The sequence below is a fragment of the Ruditapes philippinarum genome, unplaced genomic scaffold (assembly GCF_026571515.1).
Source record: "Ruditapes philippinarum isolate M1 unplaced genomic scaffold, ASM2657151v2 ctg4305_1_1_1_1, whole genome shotgun sequence".
NCBI classification, from domain to species: Eukaryota; Metazoa; Mollusca; class Bivalvia; order Venerida; family Veneridae; genus Ruditapes; species Ruditapes philippinarum.
The window spans coordinates 23765-46424 of NW_026854672.1; the positions used below are offsets into that span (position 1 = coordinate 23765).

Consider the following 22660-nt stretch of genomic DNA (forward strand, 5'->3'; position numbering starts at 1 on the left):
TATAAATTTCCATCAGCAACTGTTTGTTAATCACCATGATGGTCAATCTTTTCAAATTTTGGTCAATTCAGCTGAACTTGACAATGACAAAATAAGCATAAAGTCACTTTAAGGTCGACGTGTTACCAAGTCTTATCATAATGGTATATTATTCGCTTTCTACAAAATAATGAAATATTGGTATAGTGTTTAGTATGTTTGATTTGACACACGATGCAGGATAGGCCTATATTTTGTATAAAAGAATAAAATTCACATTATCTCTAGAGTGAATCTGTTGTGTACCTCAATCTGTTCACATACAGTTGTGTGTTATTAGAATTCCATGCCTTCTTTAAATTGTCACGACCATAGTGTTATTGCGAGACAAAGAATCGCTTTAAACATTGACCTTTAAAAACCTTTATCAACAGGTCATTAACATAACTTGATAAGTTCAATTTTTAAATCATTTGAACTCGATAAAAATTCGATTTCATCGCTATGTTGCATTTATTACTTCATTTACATCTGAATCAATTGAAAACATTGTCATAACTTCTGTCGAAAGTCTTTGATCTGCGGTTGGCCTGAAATGGTTGCTACGGTATTATAAGGTTGTGACATATCTTCACGTAAAGTATGATTGTTTTATGAGACCCTAAAATCACCTTACGAGAGTGGTGAATAGCAAGAATGATGTTCAAATAGTTCTAATCATTTAACGCATATAGATATTTCAATTATTGCAGACGGATTTAAACACCTTGCAGAGCAGACGACAGTAGCGTGCGCAGACGACATGCACCGAGTTTTGTTTTTTTTTATTTACTCGTTATTTGTACGTGATTATTATAGAGATTGACATATGTGGTATATATACTATTACTGTTTACTTACCAAGGTCGTTTGGTCTGTTTATATAATGTTCATATAAGAAAAATAAACGCGTTAGAATATTTTAACTAAGATTTAAGTAATACATCGAATTCTGGAATTCAGTATGGTTTTATCAATTTATCAATAACACGGTTTAAGGCATTGGTGAACTTTAATTTAACATGGAATATACATGTGTGTTATAGACAGTTTGTGATGCGAGGATCTAGTTTAGAACTATTGTAATAAACGTATGTGTTGAAGTTTAATTTGTTTAACTTTCAACATTTATTAGCGATATAGCAGTTGTATCAGTTTTTTAAATTATGTTTACATAGAAAATATAATAGTTTCAAATTAATAAACATTTAATGAAATATTGAGTTTTTTGTACAAAGTATTGTGTTTTCATACACGGATGTACTTTAATACAAACGCATGCGCTATTTTTAGCTTGGTCGAAGGTAAAATCAACTGTTAAGCTGTGGACGTGTGCGCCGTGAGTTGTGCTGTGGTGCCGACATAAATTTTGATATATTAATTAATATTTGTGTTATACGTTGCATGACCATTTACTTAGTTTACGCTGAAAATAATAGTTATATACTTGCTATACTTGTCATTCAATGTTTTATGTATAAACAATTATGCCATGATAAAGATAAAATTATTTTATCAAAACCTGCTCAAAATGAATAACGTTTCAATAGAAATGATTCTTATTCAATGCAGGACATATTTAGCATTTAAGTGTTTGTTGATTTACTGAATATATTCCAGTACCTATAAAATTCCTTTTTATATTTCGCTATCTGTAACGAAAACTCAAGACACACTGTTAGCTATAAATGCAATTGTACTTCAGTAGGATATTTTATTTATCTAATCAAAGCTTTGAACAAAGATATCAGCTACTTATTTCTCTCTATGAAAAATGATTTTTGCCGTATATACATAACACTTTCGTAGCATACATTACATTATTTGATCAGTGATAAGCCATTTCATGCGTATTTGTGATTGAATGTATTGATTATCTTGAAACAGATTACTTCATACATCAAATTAAGCGCTTTTATGTGGTATAGGAAATGGTCATTTCCAAGTTAAGTGTTCGAAAAGGTTGTCATTATTATAAAAATTGGCAGGAGCTTGAATTCATTATTACCACTTTGTGCCTTTTTCATCAATTATTCAAGACCGCTATGGGTTTTATTTGATTCTTTATTATAGTCATTTACTTCTGTTCTATTTTCATAATTTGATATACTGTTTCTTATTGTATTAACTATAACTTATGATTACTTGTTATGGTAACACGTTCATAGCTAAATAATGTACATAGATCTAATATATTGCTAAAACTACATTTTGAAAAAAAACTCTTTGCAGGTTGATCCTCCAAGGCTCTTCATCCTTTTATTTAAAAAATAACATTTGTTTGTGTCCGAAACATTCATGCGATATTACAGCATTTTTCATTTATTTCATTGATGAGGCAGGGTATTTGATAAAGACATGACCAGTTTTAAGCTTGCTGTTAATCTATGTTCAAGTCTGGCTCGATCTTAGTCTTTCAGACTTTGATATGCAGTGTTGACGACCCTTTATGTTACACTTCAAATAAATAGATCCATTATTACTCAATTATGTTTTATATATAAAAGGAGATGTGCCTCAATTGAATTTCGCTTGACATTTTCTATCACCCAGATTGAAGGCTATCAAAACTGTTTCGTATAATTTGTTTCTTTCATTTGAATGCTCGAATTTGATTAAACGATACAATCTCGAGTTTTATAGAGTTTATTGAAATGAAGAGATGAGGCAATTTGCATCGGAACGTTTGATGATACGTGCAGACGGCGAGCTGATATCCCTGCTTAATCTATCATGTCTATTGAACTATAGAACGAACTGAAATATTACTTGCATGTACATTGTAAAATCAAATAAACTCGACCCGGAAAGAACAAACATATACATGTATATAGCTTTTTTCAGCTTATATTATGAAATAGATTGCTGGCCGTGTGGGTTCAAACCCTGCCAGGAGCATACCGTTGTTTCCGTGAGTAAGACATTTTACACTCATTGCTTAGTACTGGCTGGTTCCAGCAACGTATTCGAGAGTGTTTTAGTAAGCTAATAGCTTCCAACACAATCAAACTAAAATAAATAAGGATTAATTAAACTAAATATAGAAAATACTTTATACACATGTTACATACGAAAGTGCATGATAAACTGCATTATTTCATAATAAGCCTATATATACCTTCAAATATATCAATATATTTTCTGAAATCTTCCGGCTTAAAATCTTAAAAACTTGCAAAGCTACGCATTAAGATAAACAGAATACCATAATATACAGCAGCGATCGTTTTCATCTAAATCATGCAAGTGTTTAATATGACACATCCTGTTAACTTGCTCGTTTTATAGCACCCACGCAATAAATAAATTTTCACGTAACTTTTTAAGATTTAATAATTTATCTTAAAATTGAATATGAGTCAAGCCTTTATTAGATTTTTTATCTTTTTATGTGCATCCACATGTGAATGACTTGATGATTGGTATATATTTATATACCCTCGAGTTGATCTTGGTAACAATGAAATGCAAGTTGTAACAACCAAACAACTGCATCATGATTATATGTAATAGTTTCATTAACCCTTTACCTGCTGAATTTGTTGGATGGATTCGTCCTTCTTTGAGTTTGGAGTAGTCCATTTAAAGTTTTAGGAATTTCAATATGAAAAACAAATTGAGCTACCATTATTATAAAGAACAGTCAGACTGCACGGATGTGCTTGCTGCATTGGCTCTATTTTCTCTATTCAAAGGCGCCCTTTCGGTTCCAGCAGGTTTAGAATGAATGTTTATATTATGTAGATATCTTAGTGTGATGATTTTTGGAAGGTCATCCAAGTTAAATGTCAATACAAATGATAAAATCCCGTTACCCAAATCCTTTAAAATTAGCTTAAAGGTGTTAAAATATAAAGATTTACAAGCAAATATTTAGTTGAAGGCTTAGGGAAAAGGCACGGAACTAGTACAATGACTGATAAATTAAATAGAACTTCTATGTTTTCTTGATGTTCTCTTAAAATGGTTAACTCTTCGTCCTAAGTCTTTTCGTTTGTAAATACTATACATGAACATCTAGACTGAAACTTCGTTTAACAAAAAACGGACTAAACTGTTATACTTATATCTTTAGAAAAGAATAACGGATAAAGGTTTAAGGGAATTCTAAGACATGGAAAAGGATGTTCTCTATAGGTAATGGCCAGTGTTAGGAAAATTGTACATTGTTACATGAATCATTTTTGTTTTTATTACATATGGAGAAAATTGTAATTATCTATCTGATAAAATCGAAATTTAGTTCTTAAATACTTGCCAGTTTTGTTACATGACTTCCGAAACCAATTGTGTACTGTATGACTACTTTTCGTTAGAAATTCATAAAACATAACAATCGTTCGCATTTTATTACTCTAACAATGTCGGAAATCTTTTCATTTGTTCGCATGAAATGAACTGTTTTTCAACCCTATTAAATTTGTTTAAATTTTAAAAAAAGAAGTTGTTACTGTATATAATGACTTTTTGCTCAAGAAATAAACGAATCAGTACTAGTGAATTTCAAATGTGTGTAAAGAGAACAATTTATGTTGTTTCATAACATTAAACAATAAGCACAATTTACTTACAATCTCAAATGTGCGTCCCTCTAGTTAAATCATTAACTACGGCGTTATTTAAAATTAGGAGTACGACCAAACATTCATTGATGGTTGAATCTTGTATCAACTACCAAGTCATTTATAAGCAAAAAAAAGGTATGTAATAAATGCAGCGATCAATACGCCTATACTAGATATAAGCTGTAATGCGGTTTTGTACTTTATTACATTGTCAAATAGACCTCTGGCGTAATGTGAAGTTATTCATGGTGTTGCATATATGTGCTATATATAAAATGTGATAAAATACAAGCAGATACAGGTAAAGCTACGGGGACTACATGTAGTAAAACCAGTATTTCATCAAGGTCAATTTATATAAGGTTACGTTTGATATAAAAGGAGAAAAGCGAAAGTTGCGTATAAACCGTGACAAAACTATAAAGCGTATTAAAGGATATTGACGTGTTTGGGTATCTAATATTGGAAAATATTTGATAGGATTTAATAAGGATTACAAAATCATAAACGTTAATGCGCGTGCATTTGTTGAAAAAGTGTTTCGATTTTAAATGATAATACTGGAATAATAGCCATGGGAAAATGTATGTATTTTGAGCTTTATAATGATGTTTATACATGTATATAATATATAATTCAAATATTTGGAGGAGAATATTTTTTATAAGACTATGTCTTCCGTTCTAAACCTTTCCTTTGAAACATGTATAATTATGATTTGACTTGTTTTATAATCGTATTGTGTTGATATGTATATACTCGGAGACTAAATATGTTTAAACTAAATATTTGTATATTAATATAACATGATTGATAGCTAAGATGCATTACAATATAATTATTTAAATAACTTTAATAAATTAAATATTTAGTTTGAATTCATTAAATGACCCGTTTTACCAGTACTATAAAAGTAATTTAATTGCACTCATGCCACATGTACATGAAAAGAAATGGGATTTTCTGTATGTGTGTTTTCGGGGGAAAAGGTTTTTGCCAACCGTAATAGATTATAGTTGACTTAGTTCATTAATAGTTAATACTATTCAAGAAACGCCTAGTACTGTATATAACTCACTTGTAAAATATTCAATCAATGAGCAATGCGTCAATCGATTTAACGACAATATTTTTACAATCTAAATTGTTCGTGATAAGATTTCCCAAAACAGAAAATAGAAATATGGTTGTACTTTAATGGGCGTGTGACATTTATCTTACCCCACAAATGTAGCCAACGTAGGTGTACGAGCTATTTAAAACACATATATTATAACAAAAGTGAGTTTTTATCTGTCTTATAACCCACGATATGTTTGACATTTTAAATTTATAACTGATAAGTTAAAAATACATGCTTGCACTAAAGTAATCACTGTCAATTTACCAGTTTGTATGATTAAATTTCGACATCGTGGAATTCGTTTATTTACATTGTAGATTTACTAATAAATTTGTCACCCAAAACCGAATTTCAAACAGTCGGGTGTATTCTTAAAATGTTCAGTGTCATTTTAAAGTACAAGTAGTCTTGAAACATTTTTGTCACTTCAGAAAAACGTAATGAATGGGTAAAGAAGGTCAAATGTATTTTTGTTTATTGTAATCAATGTGTCAAGATTGTAGTGTCCCTTTAGTATGTTGATGATTCATCTTTAATCTATTGACTAAAAACTAAAATCGACTGGCCTTTGTTACCACTTAAAGACCAGAATATCCATGCAGTTTGACCAGGCTCTATGATTTTGGTCGTTCAATATTTGTATTTTGATATTCAAAATCCTTTAACTTTCAATGGGAATGTCCATTACACAAATTCAATGGGTTAAAGGTGAAGACACTCGGAAACTGTATTGTACCAATGGGAATTACCTTATAGTTACTACATATCAATCATTCTTTAACTCTCACCATGCTAAAGTTGGATTGTCCTATCTAGAAGTTGGAACTGTCCATGGTCAATAATAGTGATGTTGTAAAGAGAAAATGCTCAAACTGAGGTTTTATTTCTTAACAGTCAGGCCATGTTACATGGATGTGCAAGTTTGCTCGGATCTATACTGCTGGCACAAACAAGTCGTCATAAATGTAAGCAAGAGTAAAGTACAAACCTAACGTGGTAGTTGATAATAATTAACTACATCATAGCAAACATTTAAACCCACTGATAATGGTTAAGAGTATACTGAGTCATTTCATATACAAGACATTTGCATCAACATACATTAGAATGAAATCATGCGTATATGTTAAACATAGGAGAAATTCAAACAACTTATTAAGTACATGCGTATAGCTGTACAAACCGTAGAAGAAAATATACTTGATTCGATGTTGTTGTTGTCCTATTGTTACTTATCCTTAAATCATGATGATGACGATGGTGATGATTATTATGATAATGATTAGATGATGGTGTTGATGATAATGATGTTGTTGTTGATTATGATGATGATATTGTTGTTGTTGATGATGATGATTGATGATGGTGTTGATAATGATGATGATGATGATGATGATGATATTGTTGATGATGATGATGATGATGTTCATGTTGTTGTAGTTGATGATGATGATGATTGATGATGATGATGATGATGATGATGATGATGATGATGATGATTGCCTATCATAATATAACAAAAATATTTCATATGGCGTTTCATTATTGTTTCGCTGTCTTGTAATTCTCTTCAGATTTATTTTCACTACTGTCGGACTGTAGACAAGAGATTTATGATGTCTAGCTTTAATACTAACTTATATTTTTCTATTTCGTTTTGATAGACAGCCAGATATGACAAGGTTTGTCGTCTGCAAAGGTGACGTTAATTCACCTTCTGTATTCATATAAGGTGTTTATATATGAAAATGTGTTGATCTACTTGTCTGAACGGGAGCCCTAGTAAATAATTAATGAAGACAATGTAAACATACCAAAGCAAAGTTGTTGATGAACTTGTTTGAACGAGACTTTAACTACATAATTAATAAGTAACTCTATCTATGGCAGCTATTTTGTTAATATGTTGGGTTTAATTTGACACTGTTGCATGTAAAATATGCGTAAGTATATATATTTAGAAAATTAATTGTAAATGTCTCCTGGTCACAATTTAGTAAAAAAATATTTTAAATATAAAAATAGAGAAAAACGAAATCCCAAAAGAACGCCCAATACGACAAAGTTGAAAATGTTGCAGACTCGGTTTGATTGAGACTGTTTAATGAAGGTACTGGAAATGGCAAGTTACCGGTCACGCCCCGTAGCACCGGCTTAAGCAGTATTCAATATTTAAGCCTACATACAGATTGAAAAGGCTTTTTAACACATATAATAAAAATGATCAATACATGCACTTTTAGGGTGTTGTTGTCAATGCACAGAACCCTAACCCGTCTTATTCTAATTATCAGACTAGTGGACATAATAAAAATTTCACCACAACATATTTGTCAACATAAGAGCACATGTCCATGTTTGTGGTTAAATCTATTGATATTCAAATTAAAGGTCAAAATATGGATCTATCAATCACGTTGATGATTGGTAAGGTTTGTTCGAGTAGGCTGTTGCAAAACTAATATTAAGAATTTTCTGTAAAAAAATATCAAACAATTTTAAGTGTTTTCTTTAAATTGACTTTTACGTTTGACTAGAATCACGTCTTTGTCTTGCTTTCATGTACGTATGGTAATTCATGAAAGTTTTCATTGTCAAAAACTACGTAGGAATGCATGTTGTGTTTTGCCATCTTGTGCTGTCTGTTGTTTATGATTCTCTAAAGAGGACATTGCATGTTTAGCTATGTATGACGCATTTAACCTTTTTGTTGAGTCAGAAATAAAAGGAAGTTATTTGCATTTGATCGCTTGACAATACATATAGTCAGGGAGATGATATGCATTAGATATATACTCTAGTGAAATCATTTGTGTCTAGTCAAGCGCTCATTTGATAAGGCTCATCCTTGATGGTGTTATTTTATATCATTTCCTCAAATATTGAATTAATTCGAAAAAAAGCTTTCAGAAGACTAAATTTTAAGCTGATGTTGATAATGATGTTGAAGATGTTAATAATGATAACTTTGATGTTGATGATTATGATAACGATGACGACGATGTTTATTATTATTTTATTATTATTATTATTATTATTATTATTATTATTATTATTATTATTATTATATTGTTGTTGTTGTTGCTGCTGCTTTTATGATTATGATTATGATGATGATGATGATGATGATGATGATGATGATTGTCATAAGATGTAGACCCATGCGGTGTATACCTAATCTGAAAGCAATAGATTTAAACAAATACTGTTCCGCCAAAGTAATTTTTTCCGTTAGCATAGAAATGTTACAATTTAATTTTATATCGTAACTATTTTCTTAAGTAATGACCAATATTTTATATTGATTGTACCATCAAGTAATTCATGACAATTTGAACTGAATTAAACTGAACAATTCTATTTAAAGTGTATAATTAAAGTTCAAATAAGGGAAAATTAGTTTAAAATGTTGAGTCATTAACACTTTTTTAACCGTCTGAACCTAGTTACTTTGAACATCTGTTCTTGCTAGGTCAGCCACTGGTCACAAACTGAATAAATATTATTCTTCGTTGGGAAACAACTGTCAATATTTGTGCTTTGGTGTGATGAGAAAAAAGACCGGTTTTGAAAATATGTCAACATTGAACAAAATGATATTATACAATGTCAATTAAAGTGAGAACGACAGTTTCAACATCACAGATAACTTAATGTATTTGTATTTATATTATTCATAATGTAGCAGGGTTTGCAGAATAAATGCTATACATGTATGTTCACAATGAATTGATTTATAAAATTTAATATATTTTTGAAGGTCGATCATTAGCATAAATTTCATTCTTTCCATAGTTTTCTATGTTTTGTAATATACCTTTTGGTTAACTAGATGTTATAAGTTTTAACATAACCAATTTCGCTTTTAAATATTAAAACGTTTAACGGTCCACGGTGTTATGATTTTGTATAGTACATCAATGAACATGACTTTGCAAACAAGTTAAACACAATGCTCGGTATCGCCTTTGATATTGAATAGTTCAAGTACGTGATGGGAAAGGTAGACCACCACTATTTTTGTAGGATAATTATATTGCTTTTACTTTTTCGAACTTGTTTGTGCTTTTAACAAAAAAATGTGACTTTTTGTTTTATAATATATTGCTTTCATTTTTTTCGACCTTGTTGGTGCATTTAACAAATATATTTTTGTAACTAACACAGTTTGGCTCTTTAGGTACATGTCGAACTTGAGTACGAAGTTTCTATAATATATAAAACAGTAGGTGTCATACTTTTAACAATACGTTAGACGAGTACTATAGACATATTTTTTTTAATTTTTTCATGAAAATGTGCATTTTGTTATAAATAAGGCGCAGGTTTAACTTTGACAATTTCTTGCCATGATTGTTTATTTATCTACCAATCGTTTGTTCAGCTTTCCTCGTTATTGTTCGTATGTTATATACATTTACTAACTCCTGATGAAATATAGTTTTAGGCCCTAGGAAAGATGGACAAAAAACACTAATTCTTTTGATCTATTAATTGACTTTTATCCTTTAGTTGCCATCATTTCAACTTTTGGAATCTTGAATCTTAGAGGGTCTTGAACCCACTACGATAGCAACCAGAATGCACTAGTTGGCAAGCAGATTTAAGACCCTGGTATTTTTAAAAATCGTAAGTTTTAATTAAGCTTCTATGTCAAATAAGTATAACAATACATTCAATGCTCGTAATCTCTTATAGACCACTTATTTTAACTGTTAAAGCATTAGATTTAACACACTTGATAGGACTCAAGGAGTAAAACTTTTAAAGCTAGGTGGGAAAAGTATATAAACTTATATAAGTTTTGTTTGATCTTTAAGGTTAACAATAGAATTACCGTTATAATAAATCTAAATTGGTCTTATTATACCTTATGTGCAGGAGATTTGAATGTTGAGAGATTTTGTTATTACGAAAAACACCGATCGATATATTTATTGAACTGTCAAAATATTAGGTGAAAATATCCGCACTGAAAGCGTCCAATTTTAATTACATCTTGGAATATTTAAAGACTTTTTTTAACAAATCTGATGTCTAAAATGAAAGATAAACAGATTTCGATTGGACAGATTATATCAAAATAAGAAATACAGAGGTGTCAAGAATTACGACTTGAAGATGCTTGTTATACCTTTTGCTCAATATTTGATATTCGTTCAATTTTCATAAAGTTTGGTGTTAGCAATGGAGTGAAAATCAGAACTGACGAGTTTATTCATTTCAGACATTGAAACACACCGTAAGACTTGTGAAATTTAATTTGATATTAACAAATACATTTTTTTACAAACATACGTAGACTTCAACAATTTTGTTAAGTTTTCAAATTCTATAAACATAATGATATTTTTGTTCAACTTTATAAGTATTACATGATTGTATCTTGAATTTTCCTGTTTTGAAGTTCCCTCAGAGAATCAAAAGAAAGTTTTGGATGCTATTTCCTTTTTGTTTTTATAGCTTATATGAAATTTTCAAAAAAAAAAAATGATGAATTGAATGGTTTTGTCAAGAATGAAAAATGGACAAGTCCATTTAAGATTCTTCTGCATTAGTGGAGCGGGAAATAAGGTCTCTCCTGTCAAAATAGTGCAAATTGTGATACAAGCAAAAAACTTTCAGGAAATCATCTTTAGACTATAGAGATTCCAAAAGTGAAGTGGGCCCAAAAATATCTCTGCTCATCCAAGATGGCCGCCATTTTCAAAATGGCCGCCTATAAATTTGAAGTACATAATAGCGCATTCAGTGAAATTTTTTGTACAGACCTGAAACCTACACTTAAGCATGTATAAATGTTCTCCTTTACAAAAATTCAAATCTTGAACAAATTCCGCGTTCATACCTCTTCAGAATTCAAGATGGCCTCCAATATGGCCGCCGATTTTATGCAAAAATTGATATATCTCTTTTGTCATATAATTTGTATCACAAATTATGCATATTTCGATAAAAAGTGTTTAAACATATCAAAAATAATCAAATTATATGTTTACCAGAGTGTAAGTCAAACTTTTTAAGTTGTTTATCCAAAAAATATCGTTAAAAATACTAAAGAAAAAGTGCTAATATTTGCATATTTCTCTAACATGGTTTTCTAATAGGTCATTGTTTAAAACTCAAAAAGTTACTTAGTTTCTTTTAGTGTATATGATATTTAATTAATATTATGTGTTTATTGTAAACATAAAATCTGTAGGTTTTATATTTTGTCAAAGTGGGTGGGGTTGATTTATCTGATAATTGAAAAACAAGAACAAAGTTTGAAAGTTAATTTTAATTTCTTTCTTTTTGTTAAACTTTCTATGAATTTTTAGGAAAATATTCACTGTTAAAAAGTAATGTTTTTTAAGGAGTTTTTGTCTTCATTCAGGTCTTGAGGGTGTGCTAAAATATCAGGAAATGGACATACATTCATGTGTATACTGTCAATTATAAAATTTGTTTGCAAGATATAACTTGTGTCAATAGTCTTAATATTATCAGTTAATTGTAACGATAGAAGACTGAATATATATCAACAAAACATGCAATATATATTGTCTTATTTACGAATAAAATTATTTCCTTCACAATATCTCTACGAAAAGATAAAAATCGCTTTAAAGCCAACACAATGAGAAAAATGAATTTTGCATGAGATATCATAGTCTTACTGAAGGCTTGTTACAGTACGATTCAAAGTTATATCATTGTAATTAAGTATAATTGAATTAGCACTGTTTATAGAATAACATATCTAGACATGGTATTTTCAAAAGATACAAAGTAAAATTAAGGCAAGTGATACGTCATATGATCTATGTGTAGTGTTATATGTATATCAATAGTATCGCTTGACCCACCTATAGTTGCTGATGATTTGAAAATTAAATTAACTGTCTGTCAAAGATTATTCAAGTTTCATTAAACAATCCTAGACCACTCACCTAAGATCCACTGCAGAAAAATTGCCATAACTCTTTAATACAGAAGTAAGATAAGATCATGTTCGGAGTATCATTTTTTTCACCACATACAGGTATGATTTATGAAGTTTTTGTAAAGGTTGCTTAAAGGAAACATGCCCAATATCTAGGTACTCAGAACTGTTTCACACAAAGACTCTTATATAGTTATATTCCTATATGAGTCCATATAAACTTAGTGATTTGGTCCTATGCCAATAATTTATAATTTTTATAGAGGTATCACAAAGTGATGTTTCATGATAATTTTTCTGCTCTGTAAACTTTAAGTATATGCAAACATAAGTAACATACCAGGGAAAGCCACTTTAGACTGCAGGAGCATGATGGGGCACTTAGTTTTGAAATACTTATATAGGAAATCACATGTAAGTCCTCTTTTGCAGATCTACAATGCCTAGAACTTAGATATTCAACATACCGGTATAACATTGTCAAGTAGAAAATACCTCTTTAAAAGTTACATAAAGCGCTCTTTACGTCACTTTGTGTACATAGATTTTACATAGTAAAAATGTTTTAAAAGTCTGCTCAAAAAGCAAAATGCACAGAGCATAGAACATAGATACTAAGCATGTACCATCATCTTGTGTCTTTAACATATTAAATGAATCTTGCTCATAGAGCCACCCCGAGTTTATAGACTGACTTGTATAGGAAAACACAATAAAAACTTCTAGTGTTAAACTAAATGCATAAAATTGTACGATGCTCCTGCAGTTAAAATGGGTTTGAAATGGGTATCATTTACTTTACACAGACTTATGTAATAAATCTGTATTCTCTAAAACTACACTACCCGGATTATAGACATTAATCATGTATCATCATAATCTTGTAATACTCTACAAATATTTGAGTAATCATGGACAAGATGGTCAAAATTTATAATGCACCAGGGGTGACTAAGTTTATATGGACTCATATAGGAATATTAATAGTTCCTAATATTTAAATCCTCTCATGAGAAACAATTCTGAGAAACTGGAGATTAGGCTGTTTCTTTTAAAGCAGCCGAATACAAATATTTCACAAATCTTATGTTATGACAAAATTGATACGCCAAATTACCTACGTTTATAAAAAATTATGACCTTTTCCCAACAATGGTGTGTGATATAGGGTCATCATTGCCCTGTTATTGAAATAAAACATAGATATAAAATAATTTATGAATAACAATTATTTTATTTTAAATCATCAAAAACTGTATGTAGGTCAGGTGATATCATTGATATATCTGTTTCACAACACATAGATGAGATGATGTGACAGTAGCCTTATATTTACTATATGCAAAAATCATTTTCTCACTGAGTAAGCTTTAAAGCAATTTTAATATTTTCAATATGAAATTGTGAAGGAGTTTAATAATATGCGTTAATGGACAACCTTATTTATGTGCATGTTTGCTATTTAAAGCATATTTGTTGATTTATTGTCTTCTTATATATCTTTACAATTAACAATTAATAAATAATATCAAGATATTGAGCACAGATATATAAACAACGGATAGGAAACTACGAAAATAGACAAGAGTCTGATTTAGACCCACAATCCTTTGTGCGCTTCAGTGATAATCGGGCTTTCCCGCTAGTCTCCGATTTTCACGCTATCGTTAAACTTCGGCCATATCCGTGAATTATTGACATGGATTTTCATCAGAGATGAAAAAGTGGAAAAGTGTGTTTTGTACGTTTTAGAAAAAAAATAACTTTTGCTTCTTATATAAGTAAAAACTGTTTAGTCTTTCTTATTGATTTACCTCTGGGAATTCACTATGACGGTATTTTGGCTACTTTTCCCCAGGATGCATTATATCTCGCAAAATCTCGCATCACATGATAACTTGCGGAAACACAATTGCGCCGATACTGATTTTAACTGTGAGACGTCACAGTCTCTTCTCCATCTTAAATTTAGCTCCATGAAACAAGTAATATCATGCAACCAAATTTAATAAGTGAGTGTATACTAATGAATGTATGTGCATTTATTGATATTTTATCTCACCTTCTTGACATAAAGAAAGACATATATTTTATAGCTTCCTACACAATCAATCTAAAATAAATTCTGTATAAACCAAAGAAAGACAAAAATACCTTTTTCCAATAAAGAATGCTTTTTAATAGGGAACATTTGCATAAGAATTAACAGAAAAAGCGAAGAAATAGAAACAAACTACATGTACCAGTGCAAATTTTGTTGTTTTTCTTTTATAATTATCGGATAAATTTACCCCACCCACTTTGACAAACTATAAGACCTACAGTTTTTATGGTTTTCTTACATGTTAACAACAAACCCCTATTTTTAATTGAATGACAAATAAGAAATAAAGTAACTTTTTTTTATTTTGCATATAGATTTAGGAAACCAAATTAGAGAAATATTCGAAAAATGAGATTTTTTTCTTGATATCTTTAAAGATATTTTTTAGACATAAACTTAAAAAACTTTACTTTTATTATGATTTACATATGATTTGATAATTTCTGATATGTTGAAACACTTTTTTATCGAAATAAACATAATCTGTGCTTTAAATTATACTATAGAAATTATAAAACAAGTTTGCATAAAATTGGCGGCCATATTGGACGCCATCTTGGATTGACCAGAGGTATGAAAGCGGAATTTTGTAAAATTTGAATTTTTGTAAAGGAGACACTTTATACATGTTATGGTGTAAGTTTCAGGTCGTTACAAAAATTTTAACCGAATGAGCTATTAATGTACTTCAAATTTATATGGCGGCCATTTTGAAAATGGCGGCCATCTTGAATGAGCAGAGATATTTTTGGGCCAACTTCACTTTTGAAATCTACGTGGTCTAAAGAGGATTTCCTGAAAGTTTCATGCTTGTATCACCATTTGCACTATTTTCTCAATTTCCCGCCCCACTACATGATAAGAGTAAATGAATGTAATGTGCTCGTTTGCAGTTGTATCTAAAGTTTCACCGTACTCTATCTTAACGTTGTTATAGAGGATTGTTGTTGGAAATTGAATGATGCTTCAGCCGGTGCTACAGGGTAGTGACAGATGCTGCATTTATTGTTATTTTTTGCACCCTACCAAGGAATTGCCTCTTTAAGAATAATTTTATTTTGAAACCAAAACAATGGTAATTTTGGTGATTTATTTGAAGCAACGTTGATGATTACATACTTAGACAAATGTTTTTTTAAAAGACAAATATGGCTGATCTGCCTATATATCAAGTCCATCAATTTCGATTTAGTTCCTTTTTTTTAGATTTGACACGGAAGCTTCTGCTTTTGAAGTTAATAAAACAAGCACGTAATTTCCCCATTATTTTGTCATTAAACTTTAATTAAAACTTGAAATTAGATTTTGCCATACAATCGACTTTTATAGTTTTAATCAGGGCTGTTTATAATATGTACGTTCCTAATTTAATGTAGATAAAAACTAAAAAGGAATGATTAGATTTTATTTTACATCGAAAATATGATTAGGTACTGATTGGATAAAAGAAAAAGCTGTTGTTTTCTTGTAAAGAATAATCTTTTGGACGGATGGCTAAAGGATAAATTATTCTTCAAAATGAAGAAACTTTTTATAGGGTCATCTCTTAAATGCTTTGGTATAATAATTAACAAAACAAACGTGAAGATTGACATGATTATAATTTTCTAACTTAACAGCTTTTTGTTACGTTTTAGGTGTACATGTATGAAACTTTTGGTTATAAAGAAATTCTTTAGCTCAAACTCAGATATCATGTATTTAATTGGTCTGAAACTGGCACAGAATGTAAAAGGACCACTGGAAATCCTGAGATTTGAGACTGAACTCAGGAAAATGTTTTTATAACCTCGAGGCCTGGTACCATTATTTCAAGTTAATGTTTATGTAGAATTGGGCAGTGTTGGGGAACAATTCCGGTGCCCGCTTGTTATTAATAACCTGTTAATATAGAAACATTAGTGCTTATTTTTAACAATTATTTGTGGGAGTATTCGGTTTTGGCCAAGTCAGCTGCTCGATCATTTTAACAAATTTACCCGCCAATATTGATATAAGCAGACGTTCCTCTTTGTTAGCTATGTGTTTGAAAATAGTCTCTAAACAGACAGGTGGAATGTCGAGAAACTAGTGAATGTGTAATTTTAATGTAAGGACATATGTCCTATCCTACTTTTCATAGAAAATTCGTTGGCAAAGACACGTCTCTGTACTTTCATCAGCCTCAGACATGTGTGTTATAATAAACAAAGTGATATGATGATAAGATTGCAAAATTAGATGTCTACGTACACAAGAGATAGAGAGAGCATTTCTTTTCGTCTGGTCGGCCGCAAATTATTTATCTTGTAAGATTAATATTTTATTATGAATAAGGAATCACGTTGTTTGTGAAAATAGACTTATTTAGTATTATGGCAAATAAGATTGTTATTATGTCTAGGATTAACAATGATGTGTCGTTTCGGGAATTGCCGGTATGGTATTTTCTTTTCGTTCAATGTAGTAATTTCGCTAATTTCATTATTTGAATCATTACGAGAATTGAAATCTTGCGGAAAGGATACGTCCGCAGCGGCTGTGTTTTTGTTTATGTCTGGATATAAAAAACAGTCAAATGATCCTGAGGGAAGTGATATGAATACTGAAACTTAGTTAATACAACTTATAAAATGATTATTAATTTATAAAACATAAATGAAATATATTTAGAAAAACAAAGTCAGAAAAATAAGTTATTACAAGAAAGATATTCGCTATATGCTTAATATCTATGAATCTAACAAAGAATCAGCGTTACAGAATTAATGATGTTGTAACTTATTGGTCTATTAATTTGACAAAATATTAACAATGAAAAATAATCACAATATCATAACGGTACCTATTTCAAATATAGAAGAGAAGTCCCGGACTTTTTTTGCGGAAAATTTGGTCTGAAGGAATGATATTGACAACACAAATAAACATTTGTTCATTCCACTCGTAGGCATGTGGTTTCATAAGCAAAAATATAAGTCCGAGAAGGTGCCGCAACGGCCATGTTTAAAATCGTTGACTGGTTTTCAATTTTAAAACATGACGGAAACATTCCATATGCAATTTGACAGTAGGTAATCCTGTAAAATGTCAGTTTGGAGATAATAAATTGAAACAAAGCTATAGAAGTAAGTAAAAATATAGATGAACTCGTTTTCTATATACACAAAATAATCACTCCAGATCATTTAAACTAATTCGTTCTTTCTTTTTTATTGCCTGTGAAACCATATGCGTATGATACCACTTATAACTTGAATTTAAAATGATTAAAGTAATCTTTGAAGTATATTATCAAGAAGCCATTTATACGTTAAATTGTTTTTTAGAAATGTTGATGATATTTTATTTATAACTTATCTATATGCTTAAAATTACGTTGTAATGGATAGCAATTAAATGTTTGCGAAATCGTTAACATAGCATTAAGTGACAAATGCAATTAAAGAGATATGTTTTGTGAATATAAAATCATCATAGAAGTACTTTACTGGTGAGAAAAAAAAAATGTTTGAACATATTTAATACACATCAATAAGTTGCGAAAACAAACCGAATAAAAGACAAGATGTCTGTATTTGATGCATGTATTATTAATATACTGGCTTTAACTGGAAAATACACGACCAAACTGGCTTTTTAAGTATTTTTCTCTTTTATAAGAATCAATTCCCGACATCGACGTGCAAACGATTGATGTTTATTATCAAGCGCAAGACGCGACCAAGGTTGTTTAGGCACTGATTTAATTTGCAGATATCTCAAATAATCATAGCGCATCGATCTTGAAAGACATTCTGCTACTGATGATGCTGCACTTGTTTAATTAATGCTTCCGTTTTTAAATTGCTTAAATTAAAGATGGTAATTCAGAACAAAAAAAAGATCTCAGGCTGTTTTCTCTAACGTAAATGTTTGTCATTTGCAGATAAGCGTGAATTAATTAGTTTACGGTCGGTCGGTAACAGTTTAAATGGAAGTCGTCATCATTTTCTTGAAATTAGCAGAATTTGCATATTAAATATGAACAATTCTGTATCGTCCTTTATAATATGAGCCGCGTCACGACAAAACCAACATAATGGGTTTGCGACCAGCATGGATCCAGACCAGCCTGCACATCCGCGCAGTGTGATCAGGATCCATGCTGTATATAACAAGTAAAGAAAGTGATAGCGAACAGCATGGATCCTGATCAGACTGTTGGTTTTGTCGTGACGCGGCTCAAATATCTTATAAGCTTCTTTCTATGCTAGATTATTAATTCAGTTTTGCATACTTTCCTCTTTCATGATTTCATTTTTGCATGATTCATTGTCCGGACGCGGCCATGTTTCATACCTGTAGATGATGTTTAATCGCGAATGATTAGTTTTCGGTAATTGCTAAAGTCCATTTAGCCACGAGCGGACACGTGAGTAGACCTTCGACGTTTTGTTAACTACCCACCGTACTTACATAGTCGTTGGTTCTACTCAGGTATCCACTTGTGCCTGAAATAATGCACGGAGGGGCAATAGGGTCACCTCCCACCAGTAAAGCTGGAAAGTCATTTATGTCGATGTGACTTTCAACCCATCAAAAACAAACAAAAAATCAGCTAATTCTGTTTCGTTTGTTTAATATTTTACATGAATTTTCTATTATTTCCAGGTGAGATGTCCTTAGGATACAAAATGTTCAACTAATTGAAACAAATACCTGAGTGGAATGACTTGCTGCCCAATAAACGGAATGCCACAGTTGCTAGAAGAAAACAATAACACATTGAAACCAATATATTCCACCAAAAGTAGTGCATATGGTGGTCGCCAAATCAGGAAAGTTAGCGACAGCGAATATTGTCGCGAGGTTTCTATAGGTAAAGCCCCGGATACATTCCCGTGCGGACACGTTCTTTGTCACAAATGTATCCGCAAGAGCATGTCACCGTCGAAAGACTCTAAACTAGCGTGTCCGTTATGCGGTAAGGAAGCTAACCGAATATTCACCGCTGATCCCGGCGATTCTATGGGATATAATATAGATGACGTGGACAATATAACATTGTTATCAAACTTTGATGATATCGTGAAAAAGTTTGATGGACTTAAATTTTCAATACGGCGATTGCGCCAAGAGTCCGTGCAGAGTCGGAGTTTAGCCATGACTTTCACAAATTGTGGGTGTCACATGTGTGATGAAAATCACGGCACACTGCAGGTGCTACAAGAGTTTAACCAATTAAGAGTGAGTCACATACGTCCCCAGTTGCCAGCACCCTATTTCTACAGGTATGTTATTTTTATCGCTTACATTTAAAGGTATGTCTTTTGAAATAAAATCATAACACGTACGTACGCCAAGATATAGGCTTGATTGAAATATTTAGTCGAAACCTTGACACTTTTTATTCAATAAGTATTTGATTGCATTCACAACTAGAATATAAAGACACCAGACAAATTTGTAGTTTTACATTCTAACCAATTTGTGACCGGTACAATTTTCAAGTTGCAGACATTGTATAAAGAAATGATCTTTGCAGGAGGCATTCAGATAGGTCATATTTTAGATTAATTCCTATATTAATTCTGTAATGTCCTGGCATGAAGCTTGGATTTATTGTCTCCTGTTCTTTGATTGTCAAGCCCATTTATATGGCTTAAAGAAGACAAATGAGTTTTTGTTCTCTACACACACACCGGCAAAATATACTTTTTTATAGACCATAATCCTTTTGCAATATCATAATGATACGCCCACCATTTGTTTTATCTATTTCATTAATATAAAGCAAACGGTGCATTTTTTAATTTTGGAGGAGAAATATTCTATTTACTACAATAATGATAAAGGAGGAAAACACTTATAATGTTAGATTTACTCATCACGTGTCAATTTCGTTTGGCAAAGAGTTTGTTATGAAAGTTCTCAAACTTCATCAAATATCTATTCAATTCAATAAAAATGCAAACAACAAATAAATTAATTTGTTCTTTTTAATATCTGACGGCAAGTAAAGCATTTGTAATTAAGTAGTTTTTTTTTCTCAGAAGAGATTTATTGGTATTATCTTTTTTCGTCTATAGTTACGTCATTCTTTTTTGTGTAATATATCACTGATTAAACAGCGTAATGAATGGACAGTCGAGCCTTTTTGGTAATACATCCTAATCCTGTTAACATCATATATTATATATATTTATTCTAGCATTATAAGGCGTTTTCATTTGCAATAATATTAACGACGTTGACACAATTCGGTCGTTATTTTTGCTGTTTTGTTTTTATTTTTATACTTACATTTATAAATTGTTGCAAAGTCAGCTCTTTTTTTCTAATTCCATATGTAAATGTGACATTTAGAACAAAGGAAAATTATTCTTTATTTTGAAATATATGGACTGAATATATCGCTTTGGCGACCTAGATTACTACAAGTTCGTCTGCGTTATCTTCTAAACGCTTGGATTATTAAAGCGTTCACTTTCATCTGGATGAAGGATCTTCTTTAAATGACGAGAGGAAACAAATAATTGATTTGTGTATATGAAATTATTAAGCAGTCAAATGGCCCCTAGCATCGGCTTAAAAATCTCAATATCTAAATATAAAATGGTATTTATTTTAAATGCAAGACATATTGGCAATTTAGAAAAAAAGTTATTCTTAAGAAAAGAAACAAGGTAGCAATAATTTCTAATAAATTCAATATTTTTAAAAACACGAACTATAAGTATCACATATATTTTCTGTTTTGACGGTTGGTTCTTACTGTGCATTTTCCAGATACATCTTAATTAAGCTTGTGTATGATAATTGTTCTTTCTATCATTTCAGACTGTGTCATGGTGAGGTTGTGACGTCATTCTACAGCGTCGTCAATTCGTGTTGTATCTGTGTTCCCTGTACATATAAAGAACTTCGTGAAAGTAAACATTTTCCAACTTTGAAATCTTTATCGGACGATGAAGCTATAACTAATCCAAAATCCATTTTAACGGAAGTCGGTAAAATAATTGCGAAAAACACCGCCCCTCTAGAATCTCTACACGGTAAAAACGTCATAGAAGTAGATCACGTGATAAAACTTCAAGAAAGAGCAGACGATTTCAAATTCTTAGCAGCAACTGAACGGATTAAAAATATGGTGAATGAACAGGAACAAAACTTAATAAAGCATGCATCTTACATGGTGCAGGACAAAGGCGGATTAGTTCATATCAAAAGTAAAAGTTCAATCGAGCAGAACAAGAATGAGACGGTGATTGTGTGAAACTTAGCTGTTGATTATTCAAAAAGAAGGGATTATATTTTCATAACAAAAGTGTTCCTTCCACAAACGACTTAAATGACTGTGATTCCGATACAAATAACAGCGTAGTAAAAGGGACTATTTAATAAAAGAAGTTATTTTTAGAATTGTTCGTGTCACATGACATGCGCGTGATGTGATGATAAAGGAATGGACTATTATTATGAATATACATGTATATATAACTCACTATAAGGAAAAGTATGAAATGTGTAAAGGTATCGGATTGCGGATCAAGTGCAAATGAAGGTCTTGAAATAAAGATGGAAAGAAGTTAAAAATAAAATTGGCGTGATACTTTTTTACATGAAAATAAATTTAACTATCCATAAATAATGAAATCCTAGAAAATAAGAGTGAGTTGATTATGGGATATGACAGAAAATACCGGGATGTTATTAACTGATCGTCCTTTTGATGAATTACAAAATTTGTCTCGGATTATTTATTATCATTTTTCAAAAAGATTTGAATGGTGTTTTTTTTTTTTTTTTTTTTTTTTTTTTTTTTTTTTTTTGGGGGGGGGGGGGGTATATTTATAATGTATGTGCTACTCTATAAGATAACTTCATATATTCTGTAACTATGCCGACTATCAAAGATACTCTCAGAACAATATCAACAACAAAAAATTGATAACTGTCATTCA

General features: G+C 30.8%; 1 protein-coding gene across 6 annotated transcripts in view; it reads left to right on the top strand.

Annotated features, from left to right (window-relative positions):
- Nucleotides 1-22077, top strand: part of LOC132740720 (uncharacterized) — a 41895-nt gene extending 19818 nt beyond the window's left edge. For 3 of the 6 annotated variants that reach the window (XM_060728687.1, XM_060728686.1, XM_060728684.1), the window contains exons 2-3: nucleotides 19368-19987; nucleotides 21537-22077. In XM_060728687.1, coding sequence (XP_060584670.1) covers nucleotides 19425-19987; nucleotides 21537-21972 — 999 coding nt within the window. In that variant the 5' untranslated portion in view covers nucleotides 19368-19424 and the 3' untranslated portion in view covers nucleotides 21973-22077. Of the gene's footprint in view, nucleotides 1-963; nucleotides 1110-4859; nucleotides 4885-4908; nucleotides 5168-19367; nucleotides 19988-21536 lie in introns of those variants that run through there. The other 3 variants (XM_060728688.1, XM_060728689.1, XM_060728685.1) reach the window with 3 other exon arrangements.
- The last annotated feature ends 583 nt before the right edge of the window (nucleotides 22078-22660 follow it).